The following is a 21,501-nucleotide window of genomic DNA, read 5'->3' as shown; positions in this document are numbered from 1 at the left end:
GCAATTATTTACACGAAAATACAATCACATCCGATAGATTACACAGCAACATTTATTTTCAAAACAAATTAAAAACTTACAACATATAAAACATGCTTCAGCTCGTTTTAATTGGTTAATTGAGTGAGCAACGCAGTTCCTTTCAGTATCCAATAACTCTGTTTTTCATTCGATGGAATCAAAACAGCAATAACAAAATTTGTACTGTGTCCGGTGGTGGAAAGCGTACCAGCTCTTACAGATGTTTTATACAGCGGACATACATATCGCGGATCTCTTTCAGGCATATTCGTTGTCGGAATCAAGGTCATCACTGGATATGGTGGATTAATTTCACCTAAACATAAAACATTCATTTAAAAAAATTACTTTCCAATAAAACAATAAATTACCAGGTTTAGCATCTCTTAGAATCATATCCCTAATATCAAATCGTCCTGCGTCCATAAATATCCCATGAACATTGACACCATCTTTCGGTACCGCCAGTTGCCCATAGACGTTATAGTCTTCTTTGCCGGCAGCTTCATCATGGGCAGCTTTAATATCTTCTTGATCTATCAATAATGCCCTGGTGATGAAATCAAATTTAAGTTGATCAATTGGGAGATTATATTTTCTTGCGTGTGTTTGCAGAGCTCCCGTTAGAAATCCTTGAGGGAAATAGAAACCAGATAACCAATAAGATGTAGGATGGCCAGATCGTATCCATACCTGCAAAACATGAAAAATTAATCCTTAAAAGAAAAACTAATCTTTACTTGAATTAATCTTACACATATAAAGTCTAAACGTAGTTCTAAATCACGAATCCAGCTTCCTAGACTCTTCATTGATGGATAACACTTTGCACTCCACATATTAGGTACTTGATTATTGATAAATGAAGTGTAGACTTCCTCTAATGCGTCAGACATCAATACTAAGCCTTTGATAGCTTTCTTTAATTGTGCCATTGAGTCATGTATCAACTTTAGTAGCTTATTAAATCTATCAACTTCTTGCATCAAAACTGTGGTAAAAGAAGGCAGTCTTCCTTTGTCGTCTCGCTAAAAGGCAAAGCAATATTAACGAGAAGTGCTCAATATTTTCCAAAACAATATTTACAATGAAAAGTTTATTGATTGCATCGTCAGTGCTAATGTTTGACAGAATCCTTCCAATAATCTTCTCAGCCAAATCATGAACTATAGTATCTGTTGACAATGCATCAGCACCTCCTGCCACTCTGGGTTGACTCTCCATTATAGTCCTGATAACAATTTGGGTTTCTTTAATTTGAAACGCAATGTTGGCATTCTCATGCATTCCAAATATTTCCGGTTTTTCAATTATTGGTAGTTTATCAGCAAAATTACGAAACTCGCGAAGTTTCGTATAGTTTGGACAATAGTAAACACCAGACCTTGAGTATGAATATTCAGGAGCAATAGTAGGAGCAGAAAAGAATCCTCTCAGAATAGTTTTCAGACATCGTAAATCCCAATAGTCTGTAACTCTACCACCGTACGTTATTTCACCAGTTATATATTCCAATGCATCCCATGGAATTGTCCCTTCTGCACAAAACATTTTCAACGTATTGAAGGCAAAATCTCTATCGCTATCATTAAACTCGTAAACAATATTCCACCCAAGTGGGCCAAACTTCTTACGCTCTTGAATCACAGCGTGAAAAATGCAGAGACCAAAAATCATTGATTGCCATTTCCTTCCAAGAGCTAGACACTTTTTCTATAGAAAAAATAAATAAATTTGCATGTTTACTTACGATGGACATCAAAAAAGTCTTCCATCATATCCGCCAAGGCACGTTTAACATTCGCACGAAGTCCCTTAGGAGGTTCATTGGTAACCTTAACAGAATTTTGCAATACTGAAACAGGGAACGCCTTCGACGGCATAGAACTCATAAACAATCTAAACACTGGACTATTATCTTCTTGCTCAACAATCTTCAATATAATCCTTTCCATTGATAACATCCAGGATGTAGCCAAATGACAATTTTGTAAGAATACCCAGTCACCACGTAGTCTACCAGTTTCAATCATCTTCTCAGCCACTGGTCCTTGACCTTGTCCTAGTGATATAGACTGTATTCTATCCAACATTTGCATGTCTGCTGCAAAACGTTGAAAAGCACTGAATGGATCAGATCCGGTACTGAGTACAAAGACCAATGGCGTCACCGGGGATGTGTCTGCATACAATACAGATAATGCCACAGCAGGACTCTCAATAAATGCCTGCCCTAATTTAATCTTTACAAATTCTGTTATAGCAAACACCAACTTTTCTTCTTGCATTACTTTAATCAGTAGCAGTTTTTCAAAGTCCCCTAATTCAGTATTCCAGTCTATAGTAGACTTTACGTTATTTTTCGGAATAAAAGTTAGAGACTGCCCAAAGGAACCAATCTGGACGTGAATTATTTTAGTGCATTCTGCAACTAAATTTTTAAATTCATCGTATTCATATTGCAGATGATGAAAGGAAGTCCACATTAGATCTGACAAAGTTGGAATGTCTGGTTTCTTACCGGCGTAAGATCGGGTACCAACAGGACCACGCAGTAGAAAGTTATACTGTGATTCCTTGATTTGTTGACTCTCCTTCAATATAGCTACGCAAAGCATAAAACTGTAAACTAACTTGTGGCGTTCAAATAATCCTCGAGAGACGTTTGTATATATCGCTAGAGTTATCTCAACGTACAAAGTATGGAGACGTTTATCCAGATTATCATCAACTTTCTCTGTGTTTTCAATTACAGAATTAAACACTTGATTGAAATATTTCAAGGAATATTGATACATTGGATCTATATCAGCCAATTGTGCAACGACAAAATACAAAATGGAACCTCGGGTTGCAACACTGCGATATTTTTCTCGCGCGATAGAAATTTTCTCTTCAGTTGCTTCAGTTTCTATTAATCTTGCAGCAATTATCGCTGAAGTTTCTTTACTTTCATTGAGTGTATCAATAAGTTCTTCATCGTCTAATATATTGCCTTCAGATTGGAATAACATACGTAATATTTTATCTTCAATGTTTTTCAGTTGACTTTTATCGTTGTTAATGCGTACAACTAACTCAGTTCTTACAGTTTCTAAGTCTGGTCGTTCTAGTCTTACACAATCGCTAAAATTGTAATAATTTTGATTTATATCTAAAGTGTTATTGTTGTACTTACGCTAATAACTGATCTTCTAAACCGGATGGTGTGACAGTGAAGTTAACAATAGTTACTTGAATACAAACTTCCGGCAAATAATGTGGATTGGATAATTTCGTAGTGATATAGAATCGGAAATTGGGATCATATTCAACATCGGTATCACCTAAACGAATTAAGGTTCTCCCTCCCTAAGATAATATGGTTAAAAAAATAAATTTCCAATAAATGTGTAGCTTACCAGAATAAAAGTTTGTTTATTCAAAATGGGAGCCAGTGTAGGATCTAAGGTTTCACCTACTTCTTCTAAAAGCACAGGCATGCCAACTCTAATACCACCTTCCAATATCCTCATATACCCAGCATCAGTTTGTTTAATAATCTTCAAATTATTAAGACTTTCCATTTGTTTAATCCATCGATACGCTTGTTCTTGTGGATCAATAGACAACGGCCATCTTCCAGCTTGAGTAACAAGAATAGCATTTTCAGTAGACACTTGATCCCTTGGCAACCCACAAGTGTTCCAGTATCTTATATCATAGGGATCTGCCAATACAGTAATAATACTGTAATTTGGCGAGGTTTGTAGTTTCAAATTGGTGCATATTTCCAACCAACCATCTACAAGCTCCTTTCTGTATGAACTTGTGAAGGCTCCTAAGTATGCAACTGAAGCAGCAGATAACAATACATCTCCTGTTGTTAGTTCATAATCTATAGCAGATTGTTTAACACTTTCCTCCCATCGAATCTGTTCATCACCCAATGCAATGTTTAATCTCCCTGCTCGCTGTAATCTGGCTGCTGTTAGAGACATATCATCTTCCAGAGCTTTCTTTTCAGCCACACTAGCTTCAAAGTTAGCTTGCAAAGTCGCAATTTGTTGTTCTACATCAGCAAGCTGCTTCTGTTTATCTCTCAAAACCCCCATTACACTGTTCAATTCTTTTTCAGCTGCTTCCAGTCTACACACAAACATAAATGAATAAATGTTGGATAATTATTTCATGTAACTTACTTCTTTCGTTTGGGTTCCACAATTTTGTAGACCTTAGCATACATATCAATTGCCCTTACCCACATACACATACTTTTGCACACTTTGGACACAGACGCAACAATATCCGGCTGAAAATCTTTGTTGTCGATGTACGCCTTCAGTTTTTGCAGTGTTTTCTCCGGAATATTATTTTTATCAAAGTCTTGCAATCGTTTCAAGAAATTACCGTCTCCCATTACTTGTTTGGCTGCAGCCCAGTCAGTTTTTGTTCCCAGTAATAAACAAACAGCTTCCATTACAGTACGCACAAGTGTTGGTGGCTTTTGAAACACGCGTATTTCATTGATATCAGATTTATTGAGCGATTGTAAAGCTTTCATAGCAGCTTCCATGGCAGGCATAGCAGTATCCAAATCTTTTTGTGCATCGTCAGCTAGAGCTTGAGTTTCCTCAGCTTTGACTTTCGCTGATACTTCGTCATCTTTAACGATATTACGTACTTTATCAGCAGATTTTTGTTCCTTCGACAAGAATTCCATCAACTCTTTAACAGCTTTCGATTTTTCTTTTAATTTAGGTTCCATTGCCGTTAAAGTATCTTTCATCGTATCAATAACAGAATTTGTTTCGTACAACTTCTTCAAACCATTTTCGGTTCTTTCTCGGACTTTTAAAATCTGAGCCTTTTTGCGTGTCAACATAGTTTGATAAAGTTTAAGTAGTTCTAAATAACTACTTGGAGTCGTATAATAATGGCGTCGTACTTCGTTATAAAATCTTGTGGTCATAACTTCTACACTTTGGTGTATAACGACGCATATTTCAGCTAAATTCTTATTTGTCTCTGGGTTTTGTGTCACATTAGACATGGCACGTTCAGCAACAGAAAGTAACGCTTCATCTGGCCACTTGACAAACCAATCAATCGAACAGCAATTTACCAGTGACGGAAACATTCGACATCTTCGCCGAAATGCATCACCAACGGGACTCATACAAAGTACTAAATGCAATAAATTCCTCACTCCGTTCACAAAAAAATCATAAATGCCATCGCGATTTGATTCTGCAATTCCAGCCTGTTTAGCAGCCGGACGACAAGTAATAATAACTTTCTCCAATTCATCAGCTTCAAACAAATTAGGAACTTCACCAGAATTCAACAAATTATTAATATCTTCCAAAAACTCCTCTTGAACAATTTGTGTATCGGTGAAAAGAAATACAGTGTGTTCATACAATGCACCAGCCGAAAATGCCACTTTACGAAGATCTTCAAAAAACGCAGTATGATCGTAATTTCTAGTTAGTTCAATTTGACCACATTTGTAACCATTAAGATGAGCTGACAATCGAGTTAAACTTTGTTTGCCCATACCACCAACGCCTACCAAAAGACCATTTCCACGATCCGAACGTAAAATACGCGCAATTCTGGTGCAGTGCTCAATGGCATCCATGAAAAATATCATTGACATATCCTTGTTTGTTACTAGATTAAAATCATCTAGATAATCATTCAATACATTCTTTAACTTATTGAGATCTTTGATTTCTTCATAGATTCTATCTTCTTTAGCAGCGCCAAAGACGATAAAATCACCAAATAATAAAACAGGCGTGCGTTGTAGAATAGACTCATCGGTAAAACTCAACACTGGATTACCGAAGCAACGATTGCAAACTTCTCTCAATAAATAGTAAAAATATACCTTATCTTCATTGTTAATTAAACGGTCATGGAAGATTCTTAAGCATTCGTGACAGAATAAACGCTGCATATCTCCAGATTCTCGCATTGTACCGGAATCAGCTTGTAGGATTCCCTGTACACATTTTGACAAATCGCGCAAGTTGAAGACATAATGTGACTTTGCTGGTGTCGGCAGTAAATCTTCGGCTATTCTGTTGTAAATATCAACACCTGCATTGACCATACTATCTCCTAAATCTCTCACACTGTTTGAAAAATCAAACAAGAAGCCTTTTAGAATAGACTTGAATATTACTTTCAGAGAATATTCATTGGGGGACGGAATAAATAGCATGCCAAAATGTCTTACAAATCGTGGAGTTAACGGATTTCTTCCGCCTCCGGGCGGGGCACATGCCGCAGCCAAAACTACATCTTTAATATCTTTCCAAAACAATTTTTCTCTATCGTAGAGTCCACCATGGTCCAAAAACAACCGCAGTAATTCAATCGGAGGTTGGGCACCATACGTCTCCAACTTTGGCATGTTTACATCATCAACAAAGACCACAACTCTTTTACCAAGTGGGGCACCCAGAAGGTTCCTCTTACGCTTCTCTAATTTAAGTTCCAATATTTCCTGCGTTCGCATACTGCTTGTCTGTGCGGAGAAATTCAAAGTAATCGGAACAAACAATCCACTTTCAAACATCTTGCTCAAAACTTGTTTTGCAATCACAGATTTTCCCACACCAGTGCCACCAGTGTAAAAAACAGGGTAGTTAACATTAATCAACTGTTCCATGATGTAACCATAACGGACTGTATCAATAGTAGGTACCAACATGTCAAAGAAAGACAACTCAGGACTGTATCTAAATGTGGGAATGATAGTGTTCCACGTTTCATATCGGTGACTGTCAGTATCCATATATACTGACCACAAATCTAATCCAGGAGGTATTCTAGCATCGGCATGTTCATCAAACTGCTCCCTGACAAAGGACTCAAATTTCTCTTTTGAGATATCATCTAGGTTTCCTCCCAGGCCCCAAATATAGGAGAACATAAAGGATTGGCAAATATAATTTCTCACCTTGGCTTTCTCACCTATTCTATCCATCTTTGTGTTTTCTATTATACCTTTCATCAAGGCACATACCATCGAGACTTTACTAATGTCAACTTGGTGAATGGCATAGTCACAACTCTTCCTAATATAAATAAATCCCCCTTCAACAGCGTGAATAAACAACTCCAGGATAAAATCCTTATATTCCTGTGATAATGTATTCTCATCTTGTCTCTGTAGCCATGATTTCACGAACGGCAGCCATTTTAATTCATCCGGATCAATATAAACCATTCCACAACGACTTACAGTTGCTGGTGATGCTTGCGCCAAGTCTTGAACTTCAAATACCATATGCACATATGGAGTTAGTTTAATTCGCTCAGAATTAGCAAGACACAACATTTTATTATCATCCAATACTGTGTTTAAGTTTTCAATCCATACAGCGTCAACAGGTCCATCACAAATCACCCATTGATGATCTTCCGCTGTAGTATTCACAGCAGTACGTACCATAATACCCATTAGACCATCTCTCCACTCCAGAGTAAATGGATTTACTTCACCGTACAACTCACCAGCAGTCACAGCTTTCGGATTCATTGTATACGTACGAACAGGTTGCCAATATGGGCCATTTTCGCCATCTTCGTACATTTTGGTTAACGATAAATTCAAAGTTTTTAGAACCGTGCTTTTACCACCACCAGTTGGTCCCACCAACATGACACCCCAACGCACTATCATAGTCTCATGCAGTTGTATTACTTTCTTGATCATCGATGCTTCAGGTTGCAATAATTCATTGAACATACTCTCAACAATCGCAAGTTCAAAGTTACCATAGTCATTAACGGGTAGTTCGACACCAGGGAACAAGTCAGAGAGAATACCTTGAAATAGCACGGCATCATCGGCCAAAAACTTTGGTAAATTACTGTCTCGTAGAGCACAAATCAAAACAACATCTTCATTGCGGTCGGGGCTGGCACGTTTCAAGGCGCCGGCCATTACAAGAACACTTTTAACAGCACGCATACCGAAATCATAATGATCTTGTTGAGATAATTGTTCACTGCAGAGTTTATACATTTGGACCATTTTATATGAGAGGACTTTTGAAGATTCAAAGCCTTCGGAATACAGTGTTACTTCAGCAATAAGTGCTAAGAAAAAATAAAACTTATAATTAAGCCTAAAAGACTAATTTTAAGAAAAACATACCATAATCAGGCACCATCATAGATATTGGTCTAAATAGTGCTTTTAAATTATCGGGTAATTCAGTTCTTCCTGCGTAACCAGGATTCATCGTGATAAAAGCTGCGCATTGATGTACCAATTTAATTTCACGTCCCTCAAACATAAATCTACGAAAACATTTAAAATGATTATTATTTACTCTTAAATAAATATAGAAATGTACCTGTTGAGTTTTGCAGCTTTTGCATTTCGAATAGTAATCAACTGTTGAGCAATCACCGACAAGACTTCAATATCAATCCGATTGAACTCATCAAAACAACACCAAGCACCAGATTGGGCCAAACCAGAAAAGAATCGTCCCATCATCTTGTAATCTAATCCCTCCGAGCAATTGAAAACTACGCATTGAATGGCTAACGCTTTAGCCAAATCTTTTGTTGTTTCGGTTTTACCGGTACCAGCCGGACCTGCTGGCGCTCCTCCTAAGTCCAATTGCAAAGCACCCATCAGGCAAAGATAACATTTATCTGTTAATGGTGTAATGACCAAGACGCCCGATGCTCCTAAATATTCATAACCGTAGACATACGATGCGCTAGACATCTTCGCAACACAATTGTCAATGTTTTCCATCCAGTAATAACGTAACATCTTTAACCAGTTGAAATTATTTCTAAAATAATTAATTATTAATTATATTGTTTTATTGTAAAGTAATTTAAGTGCTTAATACCCATTTGTAACATTGTTTTTAACCATTTGTGTGATGGTATCCCTAGCGTGCACATCAATCGTTATCAATGCAATCAAAACTTTTCTTGTTATTTTGTTCAAATCAGTACGAATCAAACCAGCAAGTTTGTTCAAATCCTAAAGTTATAACAAAATATTAATTTTTCGTAAAAATAATATAAATTTATTTATACCTGAATATTTTTCTGTTCAAATTCTTGCATGTCAACAGTTTTGTCCTTGGAATAATCAAAAATAGCATGAACATTTCGTGCCCACATTATTTGTGAAACAATGAGAACAATCTGATTAGGATGATCCAAACACCAAGCTTCACGTGTACGCGACATGTAGTCATACATAGAACCCTTCATCAATTTACGTAGGGACACAAACATATTGTCTTCAACTTTTCCAAGCCAGTCTTCCACATTGCCTCTTGCTTTCAGACCTTTTCCAAGAGCAACTCTTTCACCTTCAGGCGATATCATCGCTACAATATCTGTAGTCAAAATTGGTGTTGCAGATTCGACAATTTCACCATCCTCTCCTTCAGTTGCAGTTTTCACTCCAAATTCTAACTTTGAAATAGCATCAAAACACTTGCGTAGATGTGGTTGTACGGCGTGTGGATTTCTTGTCTGCGCGAGAATGTCCAATAACTCATCATTTGATAAAAAGTAAAAACGTGGAAACGCAACTCTTTTTGTCTCCAAATAAGATTCCAGACATTTCATGATTTGTTCCAGTAATTCATTGTTTTTCTGGAATATCTCCAACAAATCTGGATAACTAACTGCTTCAATCGCCATAGGATTCTTGGCCGTTCTCCGCATAACTTCTTTAAAGGCTTTATCAACAATTAAAAACATTTTTGCTTCATTTGGAAGTTGTCTTTGAATATCAGGAGCAGAAAAGATAACTTCCAAGTAAATCCAACTTTGTTGACATAATTGCCACTCATCCATTATCCTTCCAAACAAATCCAACACTCGAAGCCATTCATCAACCCTTGCTTTAATAGGTCCCACATGTCTAGAGCTTGCAATAGTAATAATATTAATATTACTATCATCCAAGATCGCTTGCACTTCTTCCAATGAACCCAAAATATACGCATCCTTAGCATCACGATGTTGAATAATAGGAAACTCTAACGCCTTCCAGTTTTCTTCAACTTTCTTCAAAAGCATCTCCAGACTGTATTCACTACTAGCCTGTCCAGAAATCTCCATTAACTCCTCAGGAAAACTAAAAACTTTCAACGATTCCAACAGTTCCAAAGTAAGCGTTTCGTCAACTTTAAATTTGTAATTGAGCAAATTTTCAATCATCATCCAATGCCGATGTCGCAGCGCGGGATTTCTCAGGTAGGTAATAACAGGGAGTTTATCTTTAATCTGTTCTACAGATTCTTTCAATTCAGGCACAACCAAATTTTTAGGTAAACCTTTTTCTAATTGTGTGATATTCTTCATATTTTTCGCAGTGAACAAGTTCATATCATCCACATTAAGAGTATTGAAGTCGACCTCGTACCATTCATTAACTTGATCGGCCCAGCCACCAACACTCTCCCAGAGAAGCATTCGTAACTTGACATCATTTAACACTTCTTCCAACATGTCAAACCTAGTAACTTCCAACTAAACAATAAACAAACAAATTATTACTTCAATAGTTTTTTTCTTTCTAATTATTTTACCCTAAATTGCTTTTGGTATGATTTGTACTCATTGGCACGTCTTAAACAATCCATAAGGTTTTCATACAGTTCATTTAAGTAAGCAGTAACTTCGGCAATGTTTGATTCAGAGTCATATAACCATTCTTGCTGTATAAATAAAAATTTCATTTTACATTAACACAAACATGAGATATTATTGTTTGAAATATTACCGAACAATCAGTTTTAATCTTTCCAATCTCCTCAATAAGTAAACTGATATCCTTATTCATTTTGGCATTAAATCGAACAATAATCTTATCGCGTTCTTCAATCTTCCTATCGATCAAGTTACGCAGTACACCCATGGTTACACTGAGACCCAAATAGTTGTTCATATCATTGACTGGCACCGGAATTTTAAATTCCTCCGTAATATCATACAAATCTTTGCAATAATCTAATACGACTTCTAAATCATCAGCCTTTATTTGTGCCGAATCAATAAATTCAAGATACGCAACATATTCAATAGTTGATGTTGGTTCAGTTTCCAAAAATAGTTGCGCTTTGTCTACTTCTTCCATTAAGTAATCTACTTTTTCTTTACCAATACTAAAATATAGTTTCGTAAATTTTAAATAGTTTAATGTTAGGAATAAAATTCTTACGATGGCATCACACGTTCAATTATACCAATCAATCTATTGGGTTCTGGCGAAGCTAAACCTTTAAATTCAATCATTTGAAGATAATATAGTCCCATAGGTTGCCAATCCCATAAACTTTCTATAGTAGCAAGTTCTTCATTGTATCTTAAACACATATTACGGAACTTTTCCAATTCACGTTCTTCTTCAATGGTTGCTTCCTCAGTCATAGCGTCCTCAGTATAAAACTCTTTGATTTTATACAACTTTAGCAAATATTTCTCGGCAATAATATAATTACTCTCAAGATGATCATAGATTTTACCGCGAATCTCATGCAAGTATAAATTATCTTCGAGAAAGAAGAATAATTCCGGGCCATAGCCACAAATACGATCTTCTTTCTTACCGTTGATTATGGGTCTTGTAAAAGCTGTGTACAATTTATCAGCAATAAATGGCTTCAAGCCAAGGACAACATCATACCAATAAGCTTCCAAATCACGAAACACTTTTGTAATTACATCTAAATTGGGCCAGAAATAAATCAAACCAGGTTTAATAAATACATCAACAATAATAAAGGGTTGCTGAAATGAAATTAATCAGATACTATTTTAAATGTCTAAATATAATATTTTTACTTGGTATGAAACATCTGGTCTTTGAATATCAATATTGATTAAGCTTAGATCATTAAGAGCTTCTTCACTAGGTACAAACGGAATATGTTGTTCCAGAATCCACAGCAACTCTTCCATGGTGTTTATTATAACGTGATGTAACATATCAAGCATTATATAATCTATAAATATAATGAAGCAGCACAAACGCATTGAAAACTTCCTCTTGTTAGCTTGTTCAATATACGAAGTTTTAGCCTTTTTCTCACGTGTTCTGCGTGCTAAAAATACATTTTAATCAAATTAAAATTAATAAAACCTACAGCTATGCTATTGTCACGTACTTTGCTCTACAGTTGACTCATCAACAATAAATCCTTTCTCTAATAAGGCACCATGGCAAGCGTTTGACACAATTTCTGCCACAACACTACGGAATTGTCGTAAACTGGTGGCTAAATTATCCTTTTTCTCGAGTTGAAGTTCGTTGAAATAGAAAATATGTTGATTTTCTATGTAAGTCACGTTTGTGAATGTACTATACGCTAGTTTATGTACCATTTCACGAATGATTAATACTGCGTTTCTTAGTAATGGATTCAAAATAAATAAATTGTCCGTTAAGAAATCACCAGCTGATTGAAACTTGTCATATGAGATAATCTTCCTCCAACTATAAAACGCTTTCCATTTACGAAAATTGAAGAATGATTTGAATCGCATTAATCGGCAATACATATTGTACTCCTTTTGCCATTTGTTCAAAGATGTAAACACTTGTTCACCGGAGGAACATTGTAATACGCCGTGGGCGCTCATTGTGATGAAATATTTCTGATCAATTTGTTCATAAGGTACCATTCTAAATATCAACAATAAATAATTACATTATTTGTTGATTTTATCAAGGTAAATTTATATTACCTAAGAGCGTAAGGAGTGTAATGCTCCGATGATCTTGTAACAGCAAATATTAAATAAACAAAACCGACGATTTTGCCGGAGCGTAAACTTTCAATCAATTGGTTTTGCTCAACGACATCAGGAACTTTATAATGAGGTAACACAATATCATAAGTGTCAAATTCTTTGTCTGTAGGATGTGAGTATGCAGTTGCTTTTGCTAGCAATGAACGACTCGGCACTGGTTCAATTGGTTTCAACTCTGTTTTCCTACTGCGAATAAGTCGTCTCTGACAATCGCGAAAACCAGACTAAAAGTTTTCATTTTTATTTTTTTGAAAAACTGAAAAAAGTTTGTTTTTGACTCACCAATGGCTCTGGTGGCTCTGGCGGTGGTCCTTCGTACTTTTCCAAAACATTACGATGTGGAATGTGGAAGGGAATAGCGCGCGCATTTCTAAAATAAAAAGTGTGCTGTTTAATAAAAACAAGCAAAATAATATAAATCATTATCAAGATAGTCATGGAAAGTTTTCTTCGGAGCAAATGTTCATTATTTAGTTTGTTTATTTCGAGTTTAGTCAAGAAAGTAGCACCGAATGTTCCCAAACCATAAAAAAGTTTGCAAAGGAATGCGCTTGCTCAAATAAACCACACATGTAAGTAAAAACTTTTCAAACCTTTTGTATTCCCTTGGTGGAACGCAGACGTGATTCTGTTCAGCATCCATTTCGGCGAGCATTACGATGGGCATCGAACGCCGACGTCGAGCCGAAGCCGCCACCGGATCCAGCTGGCTGTCACTGCTGGAATCGCTGTCCATCTTGGCGGCTGCGGGCGAATAATCAAAAATGCGAATAAACGGATTTGCGTCTTATTGCGGCTGTGGATGCGGGTGGATAATCGACCAAACAACACAACACGTGCATTAAATATCCAACCCACATGCGCTTCGCACATAATTTGCAAATTTTATTACCTTCGTCGAGGCCCTCGAATAAAAAAAGAAACCCAATTAAATTTTGAGATTTGTGCGATCAAAAATATAAAAAAAATTTCTCCCGTAGCTCGGACACTACGGGTGGATGACTAATGAATCAATAAATGATTTGTTTTTTATATGTTGTTTCGTTTTTCAATTGTATGCATGGATATCTATTGAATTTTTTAAAATATACATAAATAAATAAATCAAATTAAACAATCTATATTTATAGTACAATCTACTATCAGAGTATTTTTTTCCGGTGTTGCATGTCCATTTAACTTTGCAGAGTTTATGCATTCGGTTGACTAGTAGAATTTTCTGTGGTAACTGTTGATTGCGTCTCAGAAGGAGAATTTTCTTTGATCGCCAGCCATGGCAAACGCTTCTGAAGCTCCATTCGATATCGTGGATGACTAATTGCGTAAACATAAGGATCTAAACAGGCAACTGATTTGCAAGCAAGAGCAGGAATCATTGTCACTCCGGGTGTAAGTAGCGATTGATCACCGAATGCTCCAATCATGGCAAGGACAGCGTAAGGAGTCCATGCTGCCACAAACAGGAAGCAAATCGTGATGGCCGCCTTTGCAATACGTACTTCTGCAGATTGAGCATTAGCGTTCTGGTTACTCCTAAGTGAATCAATGTTCATTTTCTTTGCCTGTAAAAAATATAATATTTAATCATTTAAAGCTAAAATATTATTAATTTATACCTGTTCTCGTAACGCTTTCTCATGGCTAAACACATGACCTACAATTTGACTGTAAAAGTAAATAATCATAGCCATTGGAATAAAGTAAGAGAATGTAAATAACACAGCGACAAACAAATGATTGTCGAAAGTATCTGTGAAATAGTCGAAAGAACAAGCTGTTAGGAATCCTTCAGGTACAAATCGTCCCCAAATTTCAAGTAAAGGCAAAACGGCCCATGGTATCGTGTACATCCATACTAGAAGTATCATGACGAATGCTTTTGTTCTTGTTACTTTCCCGTCTAAAGGATTCGTTATGGTGGCGTATCGATCGTATGCTATGCATGCGTTGGTCATTCCACCACCGATCCCAGAGAGAGAGCCAACAAATGCGAATATTTGACATCCCAGTTTACCGCATGCGAAACCTCGGTTAAATGAGTTGTAGATAAATATGGGTGCTTTCAACATCATTATGAAGTCACAGAAGGCTAGATTTACTACAAACATATTTGATGGGGTTCGCAAACTTTTTGCACTGCAAATTATCATTTTTAGTTTATTAAATCAAATTAAGTGGAATTTAAGTTTACTTACGCCATGAATACCCATAATACTAGTCCGTTACCAATGATTGCCATCAAGAAGAAAGCAATGTATAACAATCCCAGCAGCAGATGAAGGGAAGCTTCCGGTTCGGGATAGACAAGCCAGTGTTCCGGTATGTGGACCAGATCTTCTGGGGATAAGTCCCAGCCAAGAAGGCGCTGTCCTGGTGGATTCTTTGCATTGTCCAAAATTCTATAAAAATCAGATAAAATAGTGTAAAATTATTATTGTTTGAAATTGCTAGTTTGTTTTCACCTGGCTTCTGCTCGGGTGTTAACATATGCGGTCAGATTCAGTAAATTCATTTTATTGCCTTGGGAAAAGCGGACTTAAAACATTTGACTGTAAACTGACGCTTACTTTGAGTTCCTCAATCACTTTTATATCAAAACATAATTAGATCAGCAACTCGATTGACCTATTTAATTAATGCAATTAATTTTTATTGCAGTCAGCAGAACGGTTTAAGAAGCCATTGAAATTTTATCAATTTAATCATGCAATGTGATATCTTATTATTTACACCTCGGAAAAAGCTAGGATGAGATTTCTAATAATGAAGAAATGGCACCTTCACTCCTTTCATCTTATCTTATCTAAATTGGAATTTGTGCAAAACATCAGTATGTCTATAGTTACAGTTAATATTAAAGTTGAGATGTGATTGCTGGAGAAGGAATGTCTTTCGTCTACATTTACTAAGTTTATATACTCGTACCTGCCGAGGAGAAACGTCTCGCGGAGAAGTGTCGTGTACTCCCCGACAGCACCATATAACCTGTCAGACGTTGTTGTTATTTGTCATAGCCAATGTTCACCTTATGATTCACGTTTTATGGATAAACAAATCAAATAAATAAACACATTGCTGAAACTAAAAAAAAGTTAAATAAAACACCATGTTACCAGGCATTGGAGTTTTCGGCAACGGCTCAGTTGTTCGAGTTCTAGTTCCAATTCTGCGCGACAATGGCTTTAAAATCGAAGCACTTTGGTGTAGAACACTTCTGGATGCACAAGAATTGGCAAGGGAACTAAACATACCATTTCACACAAGTAAAATTGACGATGTGTTATTGCGCAAAGATGTTGATCTCATCTTTGTGCTCTGTTCCCCAAGCTTGCATGCACAGATATCAGTCAAAGCCCTAGGAATTGGAAAACACATTGTCTGTGACAAACCAGGTGGCCTGAATCAAGAAGATGCTTTGAAGATGGTCAGAGCATGTCAGTATTATCCTTCATTGATTTCCATCATCAATCATTCATTCAGATTCCTGCCAGCTATCACACACATGAAGAAGGCCATTCAAGACAATTACATTGGATCTCAAATCACTTTAATTGACATTCGAATACAAAGTGGCAGGTTGTATGCTGAGAACAATTCTTACGACTGGAGATGTGATGATCTAATGGGTGGAGGCACTTTAAATTTGATTGGTAGTCATGTGGTAGACTTGGTCACATTTCTTACAGGTCAAACTGCAACTAAAGTACATGGTATTGTCAGGACTTTCACAAAAACAACTGAAAACATCAAAGGAATCAGGCAGATATCTGCTCCAGATTTCTGTTGTTTTCAAATGGAGTTAAATGGTGGCACTTTAGTTACTGCAACTATTAATAGCCATACAATTGGCAGTGTTTTCCAACAAGAGATTAGCATTTCTGGAAATGAGGGGCATTTGGTTGTGCATGGTGGAGATTTGTTTGGTCGCAAGGAGAAACAAAAAGAAGAAGTATTATTTTTGGATGTGGAGGATATGAAAACACCAATTTCGAATACAATTATACCGAAACCGTACGCTAAGGGATTGTGCAAAATGGTCGGGGCTTTAAGAGAAGCTTTTCTTCCGGTAAAAGAAAAAGCTGGGTGGATCAAGGAGCCTGTTCAATCGGCAGCAGGTTTTGAAGATGGATTATATGTTCAAGCTGTTCTGGGCGCGATTAAACAATCATCGGAGATGAAGCAATGGACAAAAGTTAACATTATGACTGAACAACCAGATTCGAATGCTTTGTTAAGTGCCGCAGTTCGACGCACTGCTATATCAGCAATTAATTAAGAGATTTTACAGTTAGAGATTAAAGTTGTGATGCATTACCTTTTTTCAACAAATTTGGGTATTTATTTTGTTATATTATATTTATTTTTAATATATTAATACTTGGGCATTACGATGGATTTATTTCAAAATAAAAACTTAGGAAAGCACTAAATTTGTTGCTGCTTTAAATTTACTAGTGATATATCCAGGTGAATGATTGGTTGCCTAACGCAAAAGTACATTTTATAAATTTTCAAATTAAATTCGTCAACTGTGCTCCTGAATGCCTACGTAAAAGTCCTATTCCTGATTTTTTTATGAATTCAAATAGGAAAATTATTTTCTAGGTTAAAATGTTTACCTGTGTCTACAAAACGTTTTTGTTTAGCTCCTAATAAAGTTAAATACCATACAACAATGTCTAGCGATTCCGAAGACGAAGCACAATTTCGTGGGTTCTATGGCAAAGCGCTTGAACCATATGATGAAGGTATGAAAACTTATCAAATTCTAATTTACAAGCAAGCTAACTAGTAATTGTAAATTTTAGATAATGTACCCAAGAAACGAGCCATTCCAATTGAAGACCAAGTTGCCAAAGATGCTCAAGGAAGAAGAAGATTCCATGGTGCCTTTACAGGAGGATTCTCAGCAGGATTCTTCAACACTGTTGGTTCCCTTGAGGGTTGGAGACCATCAGAATTCAAAAGTTCCAGATCAAGTAAAGCAGAGAATAAACAACAGAGAGCTCAGGATTATATGGATGAAGAAGATATGAGTGAATTTGGTATTGCCCCACAAACTGTAAAGGCAACAGATGAATACAACACTAGTAGAAAGAGGAAAAAGCAAGTCATGTCTGATGGGCCCATTCCTGGTGAACCAGTATTGCAAACATTGATTGACAGTGGCAATGAAACCATTGGATATCTATTGTTAAGACACATGGGTTACAAACACGGTAATGAAGAAGAAGGTGAAGATAATGAAGATATCAATGAAGAAGATCCTTCAGATGGTTCAAAAAGAGTGTATGGTTGTGAAATGCCAAAGACTTATACTAAAAAAAGAAACTTTAGCAATAAAAATGCTTGTAACATACCAGAAATATATAAAAATGCCTTATCTAATCCAAAGTCAAACTCTTTTGGAATGGGCTATCAGGGTTTAGATAGAAGTCATATTAATTTATTCACGTCATCGAAACTAGTTGTAAATGAACCCAACAACAAAAAATTATCAATATCGGGGCAGGCGTTCGGCGTCGGTGCGTTTGAAGACGACGACGAAGACATCTACGTGAAAGAAGACTTAACAAAATATGATTTCGAGCTATCTTCGGAAAAGTCGAAACCGAAATCACTTGACACACGTAAATTGATACTGGATATGTTTGTGCAAGCACGAAATGAATTGTCGATGGTGGAAAAGTTTCCACCACCGACGATACCGAGCAGTTTTACCGGCAAGCATAAAGTGAGAAAGTCACGTTTCGAGCCTCAGCAAACACCAGACGATAAGGAAGTGACACCTAAGAGGCACGAAATTGACGCGGCGACAAGAGCTTTGATTCTGGGCGAGGGTACAACAAACAGTAGATTATCGGCGCCCAAATCAACAACAACTATATCAAAACCAACAACGGTGGAAATCAAAAATGAGGCACCACAACTTGCGACAATGTTCGACGTCGGCCCGGCCGGATTAATATTTGATAAATTTGTTTCCGCTGGCAAATCGGAAGCGGACGTCGAAATGTTGCAGCCCGTCCAACCGTCGGGAACCACCCACGGGACGCAGGACCAGCGTGACGCTGTGGCGAAAAAAATGTTCGGTCCTTTGACGCGTGTTGTCACCTCATGGCTGCCGAACGCGCTCTTATGCAAGCGCTTCAATGTGCCCGAACCAGTATTTAGGTAACTATTCATTCAGATTTGCTTATATTTCGACACATTCACTACACAGTTTTTATTTGCTTGGCGATAAGATTTGTTAATCTGGTTTTCAAAAATTAGGACATTGTAAACTCGTATTCGAACGCAATCGAATTTGGAGCAGATTTAATTTTGTTGTAGAAACATTCGGTGGATTCGAATCGATTTTTGAGCTGATATGTGATTAAATACATCTTAATGGCGTCCAGAATGCAAATGGCAAGGGTCACTCGCCCAAATTGAAATATTGATAAATCCGATCACAAATTAACGCGGTATTTTAAACTTTGTAGTTAATTGGTATTAAACTAGTAGTGCATTAATTCGTAGCGACATAATTTACGACTAGTATTGCGCGCGCGAGTTCAAGGGCGTGCAAGTTGCAATTCAGCAATTGTCTCTTTACACGTGTCCTCGTGTTTACACTTTTACAACTCTTGATAACTCATTAGAGTCAATGCTTTCGGCCAAATTTAATTTTGCACAATTAGCATCTAATTAACATTGTTGCGTCGTTTCATGCGTGGTGGGTTCTGGGTTCAATAACAAACCTTGATCCTGAGCCTTGCACTTGCTTCTTTGCGTATGTAACATTTCGGATTGCGCCAAAACGCTGACATTTATTACTCTGCGCTTTTTTCTCAGCGCGCATTTACGCTCTAGACGTCGCATAGACGTTAAATGTACATATTTATCTTATTTTTTCGGTCGACACATTTCACATGTAGTAACAATGTGTATTTTTGGGATGCGGCGCATCGGGATATGTTTATGTTGGAATTATTTAAGGTCGTGGACTTTGCGAAACTTTGTCACTTGTAACCGATGACATGTGGAAACATAGTATTGCAGAATTCGATGCAAAAAATATCCGTGTATGACCAGCTCAGCTTTATTTTATCATGAGACGAACGCGTGAAAACTTTTTAAGTGTTTAAAGATAAAACTTTTTTGACGTGTTGAAAATGATTCATTACGGTTTTTTTCTGTTAACAGTGATGCTGATTTTAAAACGAAGCAAAAGCGTCATAGAAATTTAATTTTTGAAAGCGCTTCCTCGTTGGATACGACCGCCGAATCGAATGTTGTCCACGAGGCGGGTCTGCAAATGCGCAACGAGATCACTGCTGCATCAACAAATCCGCCTGAAGTTCCAGCAATAGAAACAATATCCGCGCCGTGGTCGGTTAGCAACAACGCAAATGTATCAGTTACAGCGACGGCGTCATCGTCGACCACGAGCGCCGAGCGTCCCGCCACCAATGTCGCTGAAAAAAAACCGGCGTTGGATCCCACGGAAAAGCTCGACATATCGAAACACGCCGATCTATTCAAGGCCGTTTTCATGGATTCCGATAGCGATGAAGAGGATAACACTAACGCCGATAATGATAACACCGTTGACAAACACATCGATGATACAACAAGAAACGAAGAAGAGGAGGAGCGACATGCAAGGGATGCCGAAATGAAGGCAAAAACTTTAGCGGAAGATTTACTGTTGCCGCAAATAAAGCCGATGAAGCCGGGGATTTTGTCGAACGTGGAGTCCATATTGTCCGAGAGAGTACGAGAAGCGCCTAAACAAGCATCGCATGAAGAAACGCCGGAGATTATCGATGAGGGCATGAAGAACTTGATTAGCTCGGACAATATGTACGGACCGAGATTACCGGCGAAGATTACCTTCAGAAAGCCGGGAAAAGCGACAAATTTACCTAAGCAGAGCGCCGCCAGCGATGAGGATTCTGACTGGGTGGAGAAAAGCGATGAGCAGACAAGCGAAAAGAAACAACACAAACACAAGAAGCAAAAACATAAAAAGGAGAAACACAAACATAAGAAGCACAAGAGCAAGCGAGACAAATGAACAACAATAATATAAACATGTTTTAATGTTGTTAATTAATGTTCCTAATGAAGGTTTCGATTAAATTAATAAATCAAAGAAATTTGTTATCGCGTCCTGTCCATAACATATCAGGGCCAACATAAAACTGATGCAATAGTTCTACGCCTGAAATCAAAACCAAAAACTCAAACCCTGAAATTTTGGGGGAAATTTTCAAATAATAAACATCGGATATACAATGTTGCAGTCTTTCGGTATCACTAGTCATCAAAATGTTGTTATCTTTCCAAACATGTCAAAATCGAAATTTTGCTTTTAGTTTGATCACATTTTCGATGACGTACTTCCTATTGCAATTTGTATAGTTCACATCTATAGCGGAACTCGTTGATTTTTACTAAATAAATACAAGCAAATATTTACACTATACCAAAATGTTCGATTCGAATATATCAATGAAATTCCAGTTTGATATCTGGCTTATAACAATATTGGCTTTGACGATTTCGAATGGAAAAATCAGAAACTCATACTCAAGTGTCGCACGTGTACACAATAAATTAGATAATTCTACTACCGTGTACATTTTTTTTGGCGTCATCACGGCGCGTTTTTTGATAACTGCAAATAATTTGCAA

The 21,501-nt window shown here is 37.1% G+C and overlaps 4 protein-coding genes and 1 long non-coding RNA gene across 6 annotated transcripts; 3 read left to right on the top strand and 2 right to left on the bottom strand.

Moving 5' to 3' along the window:
• Positions 1-34: 34 nt before the first annotated feature.
• Positions 35-13,555, bottom strand: Dhc16F (Dynein heavy chain at 16F). Of its 2 annotated transcripts, XM_065306338.1 has the most exons (21): positions 13,413-13,555; positions 13,102-13,189; positions 12,754-13,043; positions 12,174-12,691; positions 11,851-12,110; positions 11,228-11,796; positions 10,790-11,171; positions 10,596-10,724; positions 9,085-10,536; positions 8,892-9,028; positions 8,379-8,831; positions 8,177-8,322; positions 4,203-8,118; positions 3,423-4,149; positions 3,200-3,372; positions 2,543-3,147; positions 1,772-2,452; positions 1,108-1,721; positions 777-1,049; positions 393-714; positions 35-337 (listed from the first exon to the last, which is right to left on the bottom strand). In XM_065306338.1, exons 1-21 carry the CDS (start codon positions 13,553-13,555, stop codon positions 108-110), a joined length of 12,108 nt encoding a protein of 4,035 aa, XP_065162410.1. In that variant the 3' UTR covers positions 35-107. The 2 variants fall into 2 exon arrangements, with proteins under 2 accessions (XP_065162410.1, XP_065162409.1); XM_065306337.1 differs by having other exon boundaries at positions 1,772-3,147.
• LOC135794872 (uncharacterized) lies at positions 13,261-13,851 on the top strand. The gene is made up of 2 exons (XR_010548973.1): positions 13,261-13,391; positions 13,456-13,851. It is a non-coding gene; the product is annotated as an uncharacterized lncRNA (long non-coding RNA).
• A 72-nt stretch (positions 13,852-13,923) lies between these two features.
• Positions 13,924-15,436, bottom strand: Rh3 (Rhodopsin 3). The gene is made up of 4 exons (XM_065306340.1): positions 15,282-15,436; positions 15,015-15,218; positions 14,436-14,955; positions 13,924-14,381 (listed from the first exon to the last, which is right to left on the bottom strand). The coding sequence occupies exons 1-4, from the start codon at positions 15,329-15,331 to the stop codon at positions 14,010-14,012; spliced, it is 1,146 nt and encodes a 381-aa protein (XP_065162412.1). The 5' UTR covers positions 15,332-15,436; the 3' UTR covers positions 13,924-14,009.
• A 322-nt stretch (positions 15,437-15,758) lies between these two features.
• LOC135794869 (glucose-fructose oxidoreductase domain-containing protein 1) lies at positions 15,759-17,204 on the top strand. The gene has a single exon (XM_065306339.1). The coding sequence runs from the start codon at positions 15,926-15,928 to the stop codon at positions 17,093-17,095; it is 1,170 nt and encodes a 389-aa protein (XP_065162411.1). The 5' UTR covers positions 15,759-15,925; the 3' UTR covers positions 17,096-17,204.
• A 136-nt stretch (positions 17,205-17,340) lies between these two features.
• LOC135794127 (G patch domain-containing protein 1) lies at positions 17,341-20,970 on the top strand. Its single transcript, XM_065305292.1, has 3 exons — positions 17,341-17,567; positions 17,628-18,993; positions 20,008-20,970. The coding sequence occupies exons 1-3, from the start codon at positions 17,495-17,497 to the stop codon at positions 20,879-20,881; spliced, it is 2,313 nt and encodes a 770-aa protein (XP_065161364.1). The 5' UTR covers positions 17,341-17,494; the 3' UTR covers positions 20,882-20,970.
• The last annotated feature ends 531 nt before the right edge of the window (positions 20,971-21,501 follow it).

Source organism: Atheta coriaria, unplaced genomic scaffold (genome assembly GCF_025399875.1).
Source record: "Atheta coriaria isolate IRGN ID8LTWV9N9 unplaced genomic scaffold, Caltech_Dcor_3.1 hic_scaffold_6_pilon, whole genome shotgun sequence".
Lineage (NCBI taxonomy): Eukaryota > Metazoa > Arthropoda > Insecta > Coleoptera > Staphylinidae > Dalotia > Dalotia coriaria.
This window is presented reverse-complemented; position numbering and strand designations above follow the sequence as displayed.

Excerpts from the sequence above, each read along its gene's own strand:
- LOC135794869 (XM_065306339.1), top strand. The coding sequence starts at position 15,926 with ATGTTACCAGGCATTGGAGTTTTCGGCAACGGCTCAGTTGTTCGAGTT.
- Rh3 (XM_065306340.1), bottom strand. The coding sequence starts at position 15,331 with ATGAATTTACTGAATCTGACCGCATATGTTAACACCCGAGCAGAAGCC. Across the intron at positions 15,219-15,281 it reads AACACCCGAGCAGAAGCCAG|AATTTTGGACAATGCAAAGA; the intron begins GTGAAAACAAAC and ends TGATTTTTATAG. Across the intron at positions 14,382-14,435 it reads AGAAAGCGTTACGAGAACAG|GCAAAGAAAATGAACATTGA; the intron begins GTATAAATTAAT and ends TATTTTTTACAG.
- Dhc16F (XM_065306337.1), bottom strand. The coding sequence starts at position 13,555 with ATGGACAGCGATTCCAGCAGTGACAGCCAGCTGGATCCGGTGGCGGCT. Across the intron at positions 10,725-10,789 it reads AGATTAAAACTGATTGTTCG|CAAGAATGGTTATATGACTC; the intron begins GTAATATTTCAA and ends TTATTTATACAG. Across the intron at positions 4,150-4,202 it reads GTGGAACCCAAACGAAAGAA|ACTGGAAGCAGCTGAAAAAG; the intron begins GTAAGTTACATG and ends GTTTGTGTGTAG.
- LOC135794127 (XM_065305292.1), top strand. The coding sequence starts at position 17,495 with ATGTCTAGCGATTCCGAAGACGAAGCACAATTTCGTGGGTTCTATGGC. Across the intron at positions 17,568-17,627 it reads GCTTGAACCATATGATGAAG|ATAATGTACCCAAGAAACGA; the intron begins GTATGAAAACTT and ends TGTAAATTTTAG. Across the intron at positions 18,994-20,007 it reads GTGCCCGAACCAGTATTTAG|TGATGCTGATTTTAAAACGA; the intron begins GTAACTATTCAT and ends TTCTGTTAACAG.